Source organism: Xenopus tropicalis, chromosome 2 (genome assembly GCF_000004195.4).
Source record: "Xenopus tropicalis strain Nigerian chromosome 2, UCB_Xtro_10.0, whole genome shotgun sequence".
NCBI lineage: Eukaryota > Metazoa > Chordata > Amphibia > Anura > Pipidae > Xenopus > Xenopus tropicalis.
In genome coordinates, this window is record NC_030678.2 from 3,319,329 (window position 1) to 3,335,003 (window position 15,675).

The 15,675-nt window shown below is 50.2% G+C and overlaps 1 protein-coding gene across 5 annotated transcripts in view; it reads left to right on the forward strand.

The window, feature by feature from the left end:
* Positions 1–14,060, forward strand: part of gramd1c (GRAM domain containing 1C) — a 73,775-nt gene extending 59,715 nt beyond the window's left edge. For 4 of the 5 annotated variants that reach the window (XM_031895784.1, XM_031895785.1, XM_012954418.3 and 1 more), the window contains 12 exons: positions 2,098–2,216; positions 2,574–2,691; positions 4,398–4,584; positions 4,678–4,821; positions 6,053–6,171; positions 6,344–6,486; positions 6,793–6,896; positions 9,236–9,409; positions 9,518–9,572; positions 9,787–9,897; positions 11,016–11,121; positions 12,236–14,060. In XM_031895784.1, coding sequence (XP_031751644.1) covers positions 2,098–2,216; positions 2,574–2,691; positions 4,398–4,584; positions 4,678–4,821; positions 6,053–6,171; positions 6,344–6,486; positions 6,793–6,896; positions 9,236–9,409; positions 9,518–9,572; positions 9,787–9,897; positions 11,016–11,121; positions 12,236–12,316 — 1,461 coding nt within the window. In that variant the 3' untranslated portion in view covers positions 12,317–14,060. 5 annotated transcript variants of the gene reach the window in all.
* The last annotated feature ends 1,615 nt before the right edge of the window (positions 14,061–15,675 follow it).

The window sequence follows — 15,675 nt, forward strand, 5'->3', positions numbered from 1 at the left end:
CATTCCCTGACCCCCCTCCCCATCTGCACAGATCCCCAACTCCTGGCAGATTTGTTCCCGTATACATTGAAACAACATTGTAAATACCATTAGGGCGCTAACTTAGCGCTTGGCCTTCCGGCCGTGAGAGGGTTATATTACTTATCACCCCGTGGGAGGTCTGGGGGGTGAATTGGGGTAGTTCGTTTGTATTGTGCGCTCAGTCCCGGTCCTAGTGCTGGTGCTTAACCACCAGTTGAGTATTAATTATTTGGGGGGAACATACTAGCAAACATAGCACATCATATTATTATACGACCTGGGGGTTGTCCAGTGTCCTATATTCTCGGAAAAACTGTGTCGGTAATGAAAGACCTCGCCGTCTTGCAGGTCCGGTGTGGGGCCGGGGTTCCTTAGCGGTTCTTCCTGGCGTCGATCCAGCTGCAGAGATCCTGCGGGTTAGTGAAAAAATGCGTAGTCCCGTTCTCGATTACTCGTAGTCGGGCTGGGTACAGCATGGCGTATTGGAGGCCCATCTCTCGTAGGCGTCTTTTGCTTTCTAGGAACCGGGCCCTCTGCTTTTGGATTTCCGCGGAGAAGTCCCCGAAAATTGATATCTTGGCATCCTGGAAGGTTAGCTGCTCTTTCTTGCGGGCCAGTGATAGTGTGGAGTCTCTGTCCCTCGCATTTAGCAATCGGGCTATTAGTGGTCTGGCTGGTGCCCCCGGGATTGGGGCCTTGGTAGGTATGCGATGTGCGCGCTCAACTGCAAACGCTGTGGAAAACGATTCCCTGCCGAATTGCTCCATCAGCCAGGTTTCGATGAACTTTTCGGGTGAGTTGCCTTCCGAGCGTTCTGGGAAGCCGAGGAACCGCAGGTTGTTCCTGCGTAGCCTGTTCTCGAGGTCGTCGGACTTGGCTGCGCATGTGTTAACGGATTGGTGTAGCTGTTGCAGTCGGTCCGGCATAGGATTAGCAACATCTTCTAGGGAGCTCACTCGTTGCTCTAAGAGCGTTGTTCTTTCCCGCAGCTTCTGGAAGTCCTGCTTTATTATGGATAGCTCGACTTTTATCTCGTCAGTTTTGGAGCATATGAGGGAAGTACAGGATTCCTTGGAGGCACGAATTTCTGCGAGTAGATCAGCTAAGGTAGGTTCAGTTGGCGAGGTTGCTGAGGAGGTTTGGGGGTCCCCCTGTTGAGTGCAGGGTTCTCCTCTCATCTGCCGCTGTGGTGGTGGCTGTGTCACGCTCTCCTCGCCGCCATCTTGGGTGTGCCGTGTTTCGCGGGAGAACTTTTCGAGTTTCGCTGCGGCTTCCGAAGCCCTTTTCTGGGCTTTGTTTTGCCCCATCAGCACTCTCTGGGGTAAGGGCTCTTCGGTATGTCCCTTGAATTCCGTTGTGTAGGTTTTGGTGCGCTTACTTGCAGGATTATGAGGACCGGGACACGGAGCAGTCTTTAGGTGCGACTGTTCACATTCAGCGTCAAGCCACGCCCCGTATATTTGTATTTATACATATGGGTAGGGGGTGCCATAGTGTTTCCCTTAGACAGTACAGTATGGGGGTACAGCTTATTGTGTGCCCAGAACATTCCTTCTCTGTATATTTGTATTTATACATATGGGTAGGGGGTGCCATAGTGTTTCCCTTAGACAGTACAGTATGGGGGTACAGCTTATTGTGTGCCCAGAACATTCCTTCTCTGTATATTTGTATTTATACATATGGGTAGGAGCTGCCATATCTATATGAGACAGAAAGTACAGTATGAGGATATAGGTGTAAGTGTAAACTCGCAGTTCCATGACCTATATAAAAGCACTGTGCCTTTGGCCTTATTCCTCTTATTATTATAATTTACAGTAGGGGGTACATTACTTTGCCCTTTTACTGTATGAGCACCCCTTAGTTAATAAGCTAACTTGGTTGGTTGGTACCCCAGTGCCAGACTGGGGGGGGGGTTTAGGAGAGCTGCCCAGCCCTGGGGCAAGTAGCTGCTGTATGTGACCATTCAATGTCATATGATCCCTATGGACTGGGTTCTGCCCCGTTGTACCTATTGCCCCTATTGCCCCGCAGGCCGTAGCCTTAATATCCATTTGTCTTCCCTCTGTGCAGACCCTGACCAAGAAGGAATTCTGGCAGCTGGTTCAGCAGAGCTATGGAACCGATCTTGGGCTGAACAATGAGGAGATGGAGCACATGTCTGTGCCAGTGGAAGATAATGGGCAGACAAGGTAGGTATAGCTGTGCCCATGCCGAGCCATCTCTATATACCCCAAATGTCATAACCCTCATAGCAACCAAACAGATGGATACGTCTAATTGGCTGTTATGTTATTACACCTGAACACATTTAATATCTTTTGTTACATAACCTTATTATTTTATTACTGGTTAAACAGTGGGAAAGTGGCTTAGAACGCAATTTATGCAAAAACAGGTTTAGGGTGGAGTTACCCTTTAAAAGCTAATGTACATAGACATGTGAAGGTCCTTCATTCATTCCCTTGGTTTAATGTATAGATGGCATGGCCCTTAACACGGCTGTGTTTGTGCCAATAAGTAACATTTCTCTCTCCCCCTTTTCTCAGACTCTTGGGAAGGGCAGTTTCAGAGGATTGTGGAGAAAAGCCAGAGAAAATGCCCCGGGGCGCTTCCGTCTCACAGGGCACAGAGACCGATTCACCTTTATTGAGCCCCATGCAGTTGGTGAGTCCTAAACACTAGCTCTTCCATGTGCTGGGGCCGGCCCTGATCCCTAGCGCTGGGGCCGGCCCTGATCCCTAGCCATGGGGCCGTCCTTGATCCCTAGCGCTGGGGCCGTCCCTGATCCCTAGCCATGGGGCCGTCCCTGATCCCTAGCCATGGGGCCGTCCCTGATCCCTAGCCATGGGGCCGTCCCTGATCCCTAGCCATGGGGCCGTCCCTGATCCCTAGCGCTGGGGCCGTCCCTGATCCCTAGCCATGGGGCCGTCCCTGATCCCTAGCCATGGGGCCGTCCCTGATCCCTAGTCATGGGGCCGTCCCTGATCCCTAGCGCTGGGGCCGTCCCTGATCCCTAGCCATGGGGCCGTCCCTGATCCCTAGCCATGGGGCCGTCCCTGATCCCTAGCGCTGGGGCCGTCCCTGATCCTTAGCGCTGGGGCCGGCCCTGATCTTTAGCGCTGGGGCCGTCCCTGATCCCTAGCGCTGGGGCCGTCCCTGATCCCTAGCGCTGGGGCCGGCCCTGATCCTTAGCGCTGGGGCTGGCCCTGATCCTTAGCGCTGGGGCCGTCCCTGATCCCTAGCGCTGGGGCCGTCCCTGATCCCTAGCGCTGGGGCCGTCCCTGATCCCTAGCCATGGGGCCGTCCCTGATCCCTAGCGCTGGGGCCGGCCCTGATCCTTAGCGCTGGGGCCATGTGTGCCATGGCTGCCCTAAAGATCATTCTTCCCAACCCAGGCACAAGGTCATGTTTTCCTTTCTTCTTCTGGCAATGATGTGTTATTATAGCCTCAAAGCACCTTACAGTTGCCCAGGTTTGCCAAATACCCAGTGAATGGCAGCCTTCCTTGTACTGAAGGGTCCTGGGAGTTGTAGTAAAGGTCGACAGTTGGACATACAGTAGCTCATGTACAACATGGGGGGGGGACTTATTGGGGGGAATTCACAAAAGTGGAGGTGGCCCTTTTTTGGAGTAAAAGTGGTGGAAAAACAGGTGGAAAACTCTTTGTCCAGATTCACAAACACAAATCCGCCTAAATTATGACTCAACCGCCACTTTTCTGTTTTTGGTGAAAGAAAGACAGTTTACAGACACTTTTTTGTGAATTTGTCGTTTAAACGACATTTTAACGACATTTTTCCCCGCCATTTTCAAAATGGCGTAAAGCTCAGTGTAACTCTGTCAGACCAATTCTAAACTCTTCTGTTTTGTTTCCCCCAGTCTCCATTTCACACCTAAGGTAGGGGCCCCATTGGGGGATCAGTTACATATTAATGGGGATTAGCAGACTATTGTTAGGGGGCAAGTTCCTGTCTCACCCTAGAACAATAGGGGCAAAAAGCCTCATTAACATTTTATAAACAAGTAAAACACTGATTAAAAAAAGTTTAATGTATATCTTATATATAAAAAGTTTTAACCTCACATTTGCATTGCTATGCTGGTTTTAGCTTAATGAATGAGGCTTAGGGGTATAATTATCAGGCTGTGTAAAAAGTGGAATAAAACATTGCCAGTGATGTTACTCATAGCAGCCAATCAGATGCTTTGGTTTTCTAACTGTTGAAATCTAACCGCTGATTGGTTGCCCTGGGCAACATCACCGGTGATGCTTCACTTCACTTTTTACACAGATGTTTAAACAGATGTTTAAACAGCTTGTATCATGCCCATGTTGTTGCCCTCTTGCCCTAACCCAGTTCCTTCCCCAGATACTGAGGCAATCGCATGTAGAAGAAAGTCAAGGGGAGAAGGCAGGGGGCAAGAGCCCCCAGTTAGGCGCAGACAGAAAGCCCAGCCTCCGGGCAACCATCGGAACCCCTGCTCTGGCACTGGACTTGAATGGGAATGAAAACCAGAATTTAGACCGGAGCAGCTTTTCTGATACAGGGGATGAGGGTAAGGAGCAACCTTAGCTTCATATTGATATTTAATTAACCCCCCCCCCCCCCGGCTCTAACTGACCCCACTGACTTGTTTTCTGTGAGGCAGAAGATACCAAGTACCCCGAGGAAGGGATCGACGGGCGGCTCTACATTAACCGCGTGTATCAGATCAGCGCCGAGAGGATGTTCCAGCTTCTCTTCACCCAATCACACTTCTTTGTCAACTTCCTGGGGTCCCGCAAAGTGTTTGGTAAGATCTGGGTCTCTCAGTCCTGATCACAGCTAATGGGGTGCTCTTGGGGGGCAATTCTTGGTATAAGCAGAACTACAACTTGCTGTTCTTGCTAGAGCTGCCCCTCCTTGTTAAAGGCATTCTGAAAGGGATCAGGGTCGTATTAATGGTCAGCACCCCCTGTTATACGTCAGCATTGCTTCTGCCCCTGTAATGAATCAATTAACCCCCTTCTATGCCCAGTGGGGTATTTAAAGCAAAGGAATGATGCCCAACATGCTGAAACCATGTACTTGTGCCATCCCTGTGATGCCGTTGCCCCAGGAATACTAGGAACCCCACAATAATACTGAATGAACGGGGGGCTGGGAAGCAGCTGCTGATATAGTGCTTATTAACACTTTAGCTGTGTCAGACCCACAGGGTTCCATTGCCAGGTGTGTGTGGGTATAGCACAGTGGCAGAATGTGTGCCCCCCCCAACCACAAAGCCTTAATGACCCTGCCCCCTTAATCCATCCTCCATTGCTCAAATGCATTGGACAGCAAGTGAGCAGGCAGGGGGTGCTGGTAGCCAGGGTCGAACCGGGGCTACCACCCCTGGGGCCCCGCACCCCCTAAGGTGCCTCCTCCGGTTGCATCCCCCGCAGGGGCCCTCACTGCGCACTCCTAACCCCCCCTGCAGGGGCCCCTGTCCGACATCCTCCCCTGAATGTGCGTATGGGAAATGCTTCAGGGTAGGACATCGGAGGCCAGATGTAGGGGCAATAGGGTCGGGTCTGGGCCGCTTGAGACCATTGTGTATTTTCCCAGTGTCCCAGCGGCCCAGTCCGAGTAGAAGGTGGGACATTACCAAATCCCAGTTGACCAATTCTACCAAGATATATTGAAATTGCTAATAAATAAGGACCTTACTGGGCCCTCTAAACTCCCGGGCGCCCCTGCAACCTCTGCTTCCTTTGTAGCTCTGTCCCTGATGCCACTGGTATGGGGCCATAAGAGTAGGGGCATCAGAGCCAGCGATCGCTTTGGGACCTATAAGCACAGAGGGCCCAGTGAGGGTTCTGACTAACACACATTTTCAGTGACCAAACGGGTCATCTTGCCCAGGGTTTGGGGGCCCTACAGAGATTTTGCCCAATAACCAATGCACACAGATTAGTTATCAAATGGACTAGTAAATATTTAGTTGTTCTCTACATATATCCCTGTTTCTCTGCCATTAACCTGCTTGTTGCCTCATTGCACAGACCTGGAATGTACCCCCTGGCAGTCAGACGGCAACGGGAAGCAGACAAGGACCCTCACTTACACCATCACCATTAACAACCCGCTGGTCGGAAAGTTCACCACGGCCACAGAGAAACAGGTAATGGGCCCCAGCGGCCTACACTCTAAATAACTGCCTATACATTGCCTGTATACAAGCCGGACACTTACCCATAATTCATTGTACATGCCACATTGTATAACTGGATCTGTAAAGGCAAAACTCCCCTATAAAAGGGGGGGCACCTTAAACCTGTATGGCTGCTTTCCAGGTGTTGTACAAAGGCAACCAAGGTGGGCTGAGCTACTCGGTGGAAGCGGAGGTTCTCACACACGACGTGCCTTATCACGACTACTTCTACACCGTGAATAAATACAGCATTGTCCGAACGGCCCAAGACAAATGCAGGTTACGGTGAGTGGCAACATAACCGCCTTAGTGCTGTGGTTTAGACTGCAGAACAGCCAATGTGATTGCAACGAGCTTGCACTCCTACTAAGTCATAAGGGAGGACTGAACCCACTGAGTAGCAGGAAAATGAATGATATCAGGGGGAGACTGCAGGCTTGGGGGGCTATAAAGGGTAAGTCTGTGAAAAGCCAAACTGTCCTGTGTTCCTATTGTACTCCATCCTGTAGGGGGCAGTCATGCCATGGAGTGCAGAATTAGGCAATGCCCTGTATATTTATCCCCATCTCTGCCTTTCTGTTGATTCCACAGGGTCTGCACGGACGTCAGGTACAAAAAGCAGCCCTGGGGCCTGGTCAAGACTTTCATTGAGAGGAACTCGTGGAGTGGCCTGGAGGATTACTTCAAGCAGATGGGTCAGTCCTCTAGTCCCTAAATAAACTCCTATCCCTGTACCCATCCTCCATATACCTTCCCCTCTGCCAATAGGAACAAGTGCTTGTATCCGTAGAACTGGGGAGGTTTATAATAAGTTATATTGTTATAATATACAGTTGGGTCATTTCCCTATGGGACCAAACTGTAAATTATGTCCTTATAAACGGTGCTTAGTGATGTCATGAGTTATAATCGGAGCTTAGTGATGTCATTTCTGTCACATGACTCACTGAAACTTGTATATTATAATAAATAAAGTACCCCCTGTTGTAAAATATGAGAATATTAAAAGTCACCTAGGAGTTCCATGACTTGTATAAAAGCCCTAAGCCTCGTACCTTTATATGGTCATGGTCAACTCCTCAGTGACTTATAATATCCCTATAATACTAGGGTTCCCTAGCAGGGGTCAAATTAGAGCGCAATACTAGGGCTCCCTAGCAGGGGTCTCATTAGAGCGCAATACTAGAGTTCCCTAGCATGGGTCTCATTAGAGCGCAATACTAGGGCTCCCTAGCAGGGGTCTCATTAGAGCGCAATACTAGGGCTCCCTAGCAGGGGTCTCATGAGAGCGCAATACTAGGGCTCCCTTGCAGGGGTCTCATTAGAGCACAATAGTAGGGCTCCCTAGCAGGGGTCTCATTAGAGCGCAATACTAGGGCTCCCTAGCAGGGGTCTCATTAGAGCGCAATACTAGGGTTCCCTAGCAGGGGTCTCATTAGAGCGCAATACTAGGGCTCCCTAGCAGGGGTCTCATTAGAGCGCAATACTAGGGCTCCCTAGCAGGGGTCTCATTAGAGCGCAATACTAGGGCTCCCTAGCAGGGGTCTCATTAGAGCGCAATACTAGGGCTCCCTAGCAGGGGTCTCATTAGAGCACAATACTAGGGCTCCCTAGCAGGGGTCTCATTAGAGCACAATACTAGGGCTCCCTAGCAGGGGTCTCAGCGCAATACTAGGGCTCCCTAGCAGGGGTCTCAGCGCAATACTAGGGTTCCCTAGCAGGGGTCTCATTAGAGCACAATACTAGGGCTCCCTAGCAGGGGTCTCATTAGAGCACAATACTAGGGCTCCCTAGCAGGGGTCTCATTAGAGCACAATAGTAGGGCTCCCTAGCAGGGGTCTCATTAGAGCGTAATACTAGGGCTCCCTAGCAGGGGTCTCATTAGAGCGCAATACTAGGGCTCCCTAGCAGGGGTCTCATTAGAGCACAATAGTAGGGCTCCCTAGCAGGGGTCTCATTAGAGCACAATACTAGGGCTTCCTAGCAGGGGTCTCATTAGAGCACAATACTAGGGCTCCCTAGCAGGGGTCTCATTAGAGCACAATACTAGGGCTCCCTAGCAGGGGTCTCATTAGAGCACAATACTAGGGCTCCCTAGCAGGGGTCTCATTAGAGCACAATAGTAGGGCTCCCTAGCAGGGGTCTCATTAGAGCGTAATACTAGGGCTCCCTAGCAGGGGTCTCATTAGAGCGCAATACTAGGGCTCCCTAGCAGGGGTCTCATTAGAGCACAATAGTAGGGCTCCCTAGCAGGGGTCTCATTAGAGCACAATACTAGGGCTCCCTAGCAGGGGTCTCATTAGAGCACAATAGTAGGGCTTCCTAGCAGGTCCATAGGCAAAGGGCTCCTAGCAGGGTCTCATTAGAGCACAATACTAGGGCTCCCTAGCAGGGGTCTCATTAGAGCACAATACTAGGGCTTCCTAGCAGGGGTCTCATTAGAGCACAATACTAGGGCTCCCTAGCAGGGGTCTCATTAGAGCACAATACTAGGGCTCCCTAGCAGGGGTCTCAGCGCAATACTAGGGCTCCCTAGCAGGGGTCTCAGCGCAATACTAGGGTTCCCTAGCAGGGGTCTCATTAGAGCACAATACTAGGGCTCCCTAGCAGGGGTCTCATTAGAGCACAATACTAGGGCTCCCTAGCAGGGGTCTCATTAGAGCGCAGTACTAGGGCTCCCTAGCAGGGGTCTCATTAGAGCACAATACTAGGGCTCCCTAGCAGGGGTCTCATTAGAGCGCAGTACTAGGGCTCCCTAGCAGGGGTCTCATTAGAGAGCAGTACTAGGGCTCCCTAGCAGGGGTCTCATTAGAGCACAATACTAGGGCTCCCTAGCAGGGGTCTCATTAGAGCGCAGTACTAGGGCTCCCTAGCAGGGGTCTCATTAGAGAGCAGTAGTAGGGCCTAGTAGGAAGCCCACCCTGACCCCCGGGCAGTGCATTTGTTCTTGCCAGTGAGTGCGTGTAGCTGTGGGGCTGGAGGGCAGGGAAACCACCCCAGTTGCCCTCCTTCATGGGAACCTTCATTCCTGCAGAGTCGGATCTGATGATAGAAGAAAACGCTTCAGGTTCCGTCTTAGCAGAGGCTGGAAAATCCATGAGAAGGAGGAGACGGAATCCGAACCGCAGCCTGGGGGAGCACCTTCCCAAACATGGCGCCCAGCACGATCCCACACACATGGGACTGGATCTGAGGAAGGATCATACAGGTGTGCCCAACCGTAGGAACCCCCAAGTAATCCCAATATAACCCTCAGTATCTGCTGATGAAACTGCCCCCATGCTGTAAGTTATTGGCTCTTTTTGTTTTCCTTTAGGCAGGAAAAGTGCCGGGGGAAGGAACACTACAATCATACTAGTAATGAGTATCTTGTGAGTATCTGCGCGTCACTGTCGCTGCAACCAAAACCACAGCAGAAAAACACTTAGAATCCACCCTTTATGCCCCAGTCTGAGGCTTAAGCACTAGGAAGGCTTTGGGTCACCCATTCTATGGCCCCTACTAACTGGCCTGATCTAGCGCCCCCTGCTGCCCAATTAATGATGGGATGGAAAGGATTTGTATGTTCTGTTCTGTATTCCTCAGCCTGGTTCTGTTGGTTCTGCTCAACGTCACCCTGTTCCTAAAGCTGTCTAAGATTGAGCATGCAGCCCAGAGCTTCCACCATTTTCACCACAAGCAGGAGCGCTATGCCAGGTAAGGCACCATGTAACCGGGCCAAGCAAGGCACACTATAGCGGCAAACTACTGGTACTGTCTAAGGGAAACACTATGGCACCTCCTACCCATATGTATAAATACAAATATACAGAGAAGGAATGTTCTGGGCACACAATAAGCTGTACCCCCATACTGTACTGTCTAAGGGAAACACTATGGCACCTCCTACCCATATGTATAAATACAAATATACAGAGAAGGAATGTTCTGGGCACACAATAAGCTGTACCCCCCCCCCATACTGTACTGTCTAAGGGAAACACTATGGCACCCCCTACCCATATGTATAAATACAAATATACAGAGAAGGAATGTTCTGGGCACACAATAAGCTGTACCCCCATACTGTACTGTCTAAGGGAAACACTATGGCACCTCCTACCCATATGTATAAATACAAATATACAGAGAGGGAATGTTCTGGGCACACAATAAGCTGTACCCCCATACTGTACTGTCTAAGGGAAACACTATGGCACCCCCTACCCATATGTATAAATACAAATATACAGAGAAGGAATGTTCTGGGCACACAATAAGCTGTACCCCCATACTGTACGGTCTAAGGGAAACACTATGGCACCCCCTACCCATATATATAAATACAAATATACAGAGAAGGAATGTTCTGGGCACACAATAAGCTGTACCCCCCATACTGTACTGTCTAAGGGAAATACTATGGCACCCCCTACCCATATGTATAAATACAAATATACAGAGAAGGAATGTTCTGGGCACACAATAAGCTGTACCCCCATACTGTACTGTCTAAGGGAAACACTATGGCACCCCCTACCCATATGTATAAATACAAATATACAGAGAGGGAATGTTCTGGGCACACAATAAGCTGTACCCCCATACTGTACTGTCTAAGGGAAATACTATGGCACCCCCTACCCATATGTATAAATACAAATATACAGAGAAGGAATGTTCTGGGCACTCTAAAAGCTTTGCCTTTGTACTGCCTATTTAAGGAATGGGAAGAATAAGCCCCACTGATATACAGAGTATACACAGCTTCACAGATTAAGGCTGAATATGAAATATTCCCAGCTATAAGTATATATTCTCCCCTACTCTTGCAGCCTACACCCCGGTGGGATTGGTGGTGCGGATCAACCCCACAAAGAGAAGGTATTCGGCCCAGGGTTAAGGGGGCTACTTCAGGACTCCATTTCAACCATTGAGCAGGTAATGGTGCAGGCTCGTCCCCAGTTGGCTGGTCCCAATGCTCGCCCCCCCTTTGGGTGGTCCCAATGTTCGTCCCCAGTTGGCTGGTCACAATGTTCATCCCCAGTTGGCTGGTCCCAATGTTCGTCCCCAGTTGGCTGGTCCCAATGCTCGCCCCCCCTTTGGGTGGTCCCAATGTTCGTCCCCAGTTGGCTGGTCACAATGTTCATCCCCAGTTGGCTGGTCCCAATGTTCGTCCCCAGTTGGCTGGTCCCAATGTTCGTCCCCAGTTGGCTGGTCCCAATGCTCGTCCCCAGTTGGCTGGTCCCAATGCTCGCCCCCCCTTTGGCTGGTCCCAATGTTCGTCCCCAGTTGGCTGGTCCCAATGCTCGCCCCCAGTTGGCTGGTCCCAATGCTCGCCCCCAGTTGGCTGGTCCCAATGCTCGTCCCCAGTTGGCTGGTCCCAATGCTCGCCCCCAGTTGGCTGGTCCCAATGCTCGCCCCCAGTTGGCTCGTCCCAATGCTCGCCCCCAGTTGGCTGGTCCCAATGCTCGCCCCCAGTTGGCTGGTCCCAATGCTCGCCCCCAGTTGGCTGGTCCCAATGCTCGCCCCCAGTTGGCTGGTCCCAATGCTCGCCCCCAGTTGGCTGGTCCCAATTCTCGTCCCCAGTTGGCTCGTCCCAATTCTCGTCCCCAGTTGGCTGGTCCCAATGCTCGTCCCCAGTTGGCTGGTCCCAATGCTCGTCCCCAGTTGGCTCGTCCCAATGCTCGTCCCCAGTTGGCTCGTCCCAATGCTCGTCCCCAGTTGGCTCGTCCCAATGCTCGTCCCCAGTTGGCTCGTCCCAATGCCGCCCATACACTGGGAGTTCCACTTGTTTAGCAAGATCACCAGATGGATTGTTAGCTAAGGTGATCTTTGCCAAACTTGGCTACACTGTGCCGATCTGATCATTTGGCCTCTGGGCCAATAATTGGATCTTAAGTGGCCTATTGGTATCCATTGGGAGAGGATTGGATCACAGCATCATTGAGGGGTCAAGTTGGCACCTCTTATTGGCTGGTGTATGGCCAGCTTCATTCTTTGATTGGCTGAAGGTGGGTCTAGCTGTAATAATACTGGGGTTTCTCTATTTCAGCTGAAGAACTCCCTGCTCCTCCTCCAGAAAAGCTTCGATCTGCTCAACAGGACGCGGGAAGAGGACCCTGCTGGGAGTTAGCACCCTGACGTGACTATGGGTGGGGGGTAAATGTTCCATGAAGGACCCAGCTGGGAGTTAGCATCCTGACGTGACTTTATGGGTGGGGGGGAGAAACGTTCCATGAAGGAAATCTTAGTACCGGAGAACTGTTTACAGAGACTGGGAAAGTAACTCAGGAGTGGCCCTAAGGGCTACCAACCTTGGAGCAAAGGGCCACATTAACCCCTTCAGTTCCTGCTCGCCGCTGGCGTCGCCCCCTTCTTCCATTTTATTTAAATCCTACGTTGTTTTTGTGAATTGTAATTCTGTTTCTTGTTTGTCCTGTTTTTTTCCCCTGAAGTTTCTAAAGGTTCTCAGGTTCCTGCCCAATCCGGTGCCGTTATAAAGCGATGTTTATTGCTGGGGGGCTTCTGGGTGTTTATAGTTTGCACTAAATACATGGGGGGCAGATTTACATTGCTGCTCTAATGGGGGGGGGGGTCACTGCTTCCTGTTCTACCTCTTACTCTTCCCAAATTCCGTTATTTTATTAGGGAATATTTAGCTCACAATAGCTAATGCTTTGCCCGTTTGCGCCCCCTGGCTGTTGCTTATGGTAGTGCTGTCTGTGCCACCCCCAATTTGCCCCGCTGGCAGCCCTTAGATTCACTGTATGTGAGAGACTGGCATTGCCCCCTGCCCAAGCCTCTCCTTTTAAGTTGGTGCAACTGTCATTTTATCCGTAGCCTAGAACCATTTGCATTTGGGCCATTTGCCCCCTCCTGTGTCAGTCTCTGAGCTACAGAGCCTATTGGGCCCCTTCAGAACCCGACTCCCCAGGGTGCCATGGCGTTGGGCTGGTTCTCCTGTTACAGTGAAATGTTACAGCAACAAGACATGGATTTCTGGTTTTCTTTTGTATTTTATTCCTTTGGGGTTTAGGCTTTTTTTAATTAAGATTCTAATGCCCCAAAATACGTGAAGGAGGGGTATTTATTGCATAGTGTGTGTGTGTGTGCTGATTATTTATTGTGTTTTTGGTGCCTTGTACCAGAGTCTGTGTCTGTATAAACTACAACTCCCAGCAGCCCCTGCTCCAGCTTTGTGCCATGGAGGGATGTTGGGGCTTGTGGGCCAATAGAAATCATTTACCAGTTTTTACACAATGGATTGTTCCATTGACAGTACATCTCCCCCCTGAATGGTTTAATCTAACGAAACGGGACAGGCGCAACGTGGCACTTTCCCAATGCCCATTACTGTGCCCACTTCATCCTAAAACTCCCGCCCCCGGACTGTGCTTATTGGCTGCCCATATCTGATCTAGGGTTGGCCGGCTGTGATGACTCTGGGTCGCACCCACTCCTTTCTGGAGCCCCCACTTTCTTTCCTTAGGGGCCAATTTGGCTTCACTGCCCCAAAATTCATTTAGAAGCAATTATGAAATGATGGGATCTGTTATCCAGAAAGCCCTGATATGTGCCAGTGCTGTTTCCCATAATGCCCTGTTTAACTCATTTCTGACTGATTCGCTTTTCCCCTGTAATAATGAGACAGAACCTTGTGCCTGATGGGAACGGAGCTGCCGGAATCCATGTTGGTGGCACAAATCCTATTGGGTTTCACTAATATTTATTAGCCTTGGGGTACAGCGCCCCAAATGCTGGGAACCCCCAATAGGATGCTTGCCTAGCAACAGGGTCATGTGATCACTTTGGCCCTTTTCAGAGAGGCCTGAGGATTTTCTTGTGTAAAAATCAATAAAATCGGGAACTGAAATCAACGTGTTTGTTTGTATTGTAGGGTTGTTGCTTCTTATAGGAAAATAAATCACAAAAATAATAGGAAATATATAAAAAAAAATGGGGATTTTTCATCATCAAGGGGGGGAAGCACATCCTGGTGCTGAGGGCAGAGTGTTAATTGTGAGAAACATTTGCCCCCCGGTTGGTAAATGATCCATGAGTGAAGCCTGAGGGGGGGGGGGGGGGGCAGTTCTGAGCTGATTATTCTGCTCTGTGAGTTATTGCACTCGCTAATGCAGGTCTAGTAACCCATAGCAACCAATCAGCAGGTATCCTTCAGGTAACAGCTGAAACATTTGCAAAATGGGCAAAATTTGTGAAATGCATTAAAGTCAATAGGTGTTTTTTTTACGTGTGACTTTTTTTAGGCAAATTTTTACGGCAGTGATTCACTGAAGGCAAAAGGCGGAATTTTACCACGAGTCCTTGCCTGGTGCAAACATTCGCTCATCCCCGGTTCTGTATAAATATAGAGCGGAACGCTCCGGAACATTCTGTTATAGTGATGAGTGAATCTGCCCCATTTTGCTTCATTGAGAAGTTTGCAAATCTGCTGAAAAATGTACAAAATACAGTGAAATGATTGGCAGCTACTTACCCGCTTTGTTATGTTGTACCATCTGTGCCCAGGGCAGTATTACAGGGGATGCCCATGTTCTGCCCCCCAGGGGTACAAAGCACTAAAGGGTAAGATCCGCTCATTTGGCGAGGTCCCCAAGCGATTGGATCTTCTCCCAATATCCCCAGCTATGGCCAATATCGGACTAATTGGATTGTTTGGCCGTAGGGGACACAGGCGCCGCAGATCGGGGGCCGCATCCCAATCCAACGGGAAAAATCAAACCTGCCCAATCAAGATCTGTCCAATTTCAGGGAGGCCCATTGGTGGTGCCCATACACAGGCAGATAAGCTGCCATATTGATCTAAAGGACCCAAATCAACAGCTGAAATCAGCCGGTGTGACTAATAGCCCCGTAGGGGAACATTGCTTGGGGGGGATTTTCTGCCAGTATTGACCCTGCCTGACTGCCTCCCCCAACTCCCATTGACATTAATGACACCTATAACTGAGCCCTACGCTGGTATATACAGCCTGGGAAAATGGGCAGTGGGCGGAGCTTGCCAGCGAGCCCAGGACAAACAGCTTTGCACATAATGATAAACTGTGTATGGGGGGGGGGGGGGTCTTGCCTTATTCCCATCATCCCTCCGGTATGTTAGAAGGGAGCAGCCATAGAGCTTTCTCCATCTCATCATACAGCTGACAAAAGCATTCTCTAAAATAGCCACCAGGTGGCAGTATATCAATGTATGGACAGTGCAAAGGCTCTAACATAACAGGATGATGATGAGCCGCCAATTACCAGCTTTAATGTTACCATTAGGGGCTTTCTGGGCATCTCACAGCTCGTTAGTCATTTTTACTCACCACATGCACTTTATCTGCTTGGGCTGTAGGGGGCAGTAATGTGACACTTCCCCTTTAAATCAGGTCTAATGAGCCAGTAATGTCTATAGAACCCAAGGGCGGCCCCCCTGCTCGTTATTATAGGCGGCTACGGTGGTGCCCAATGGAATGTCAATATAGAACC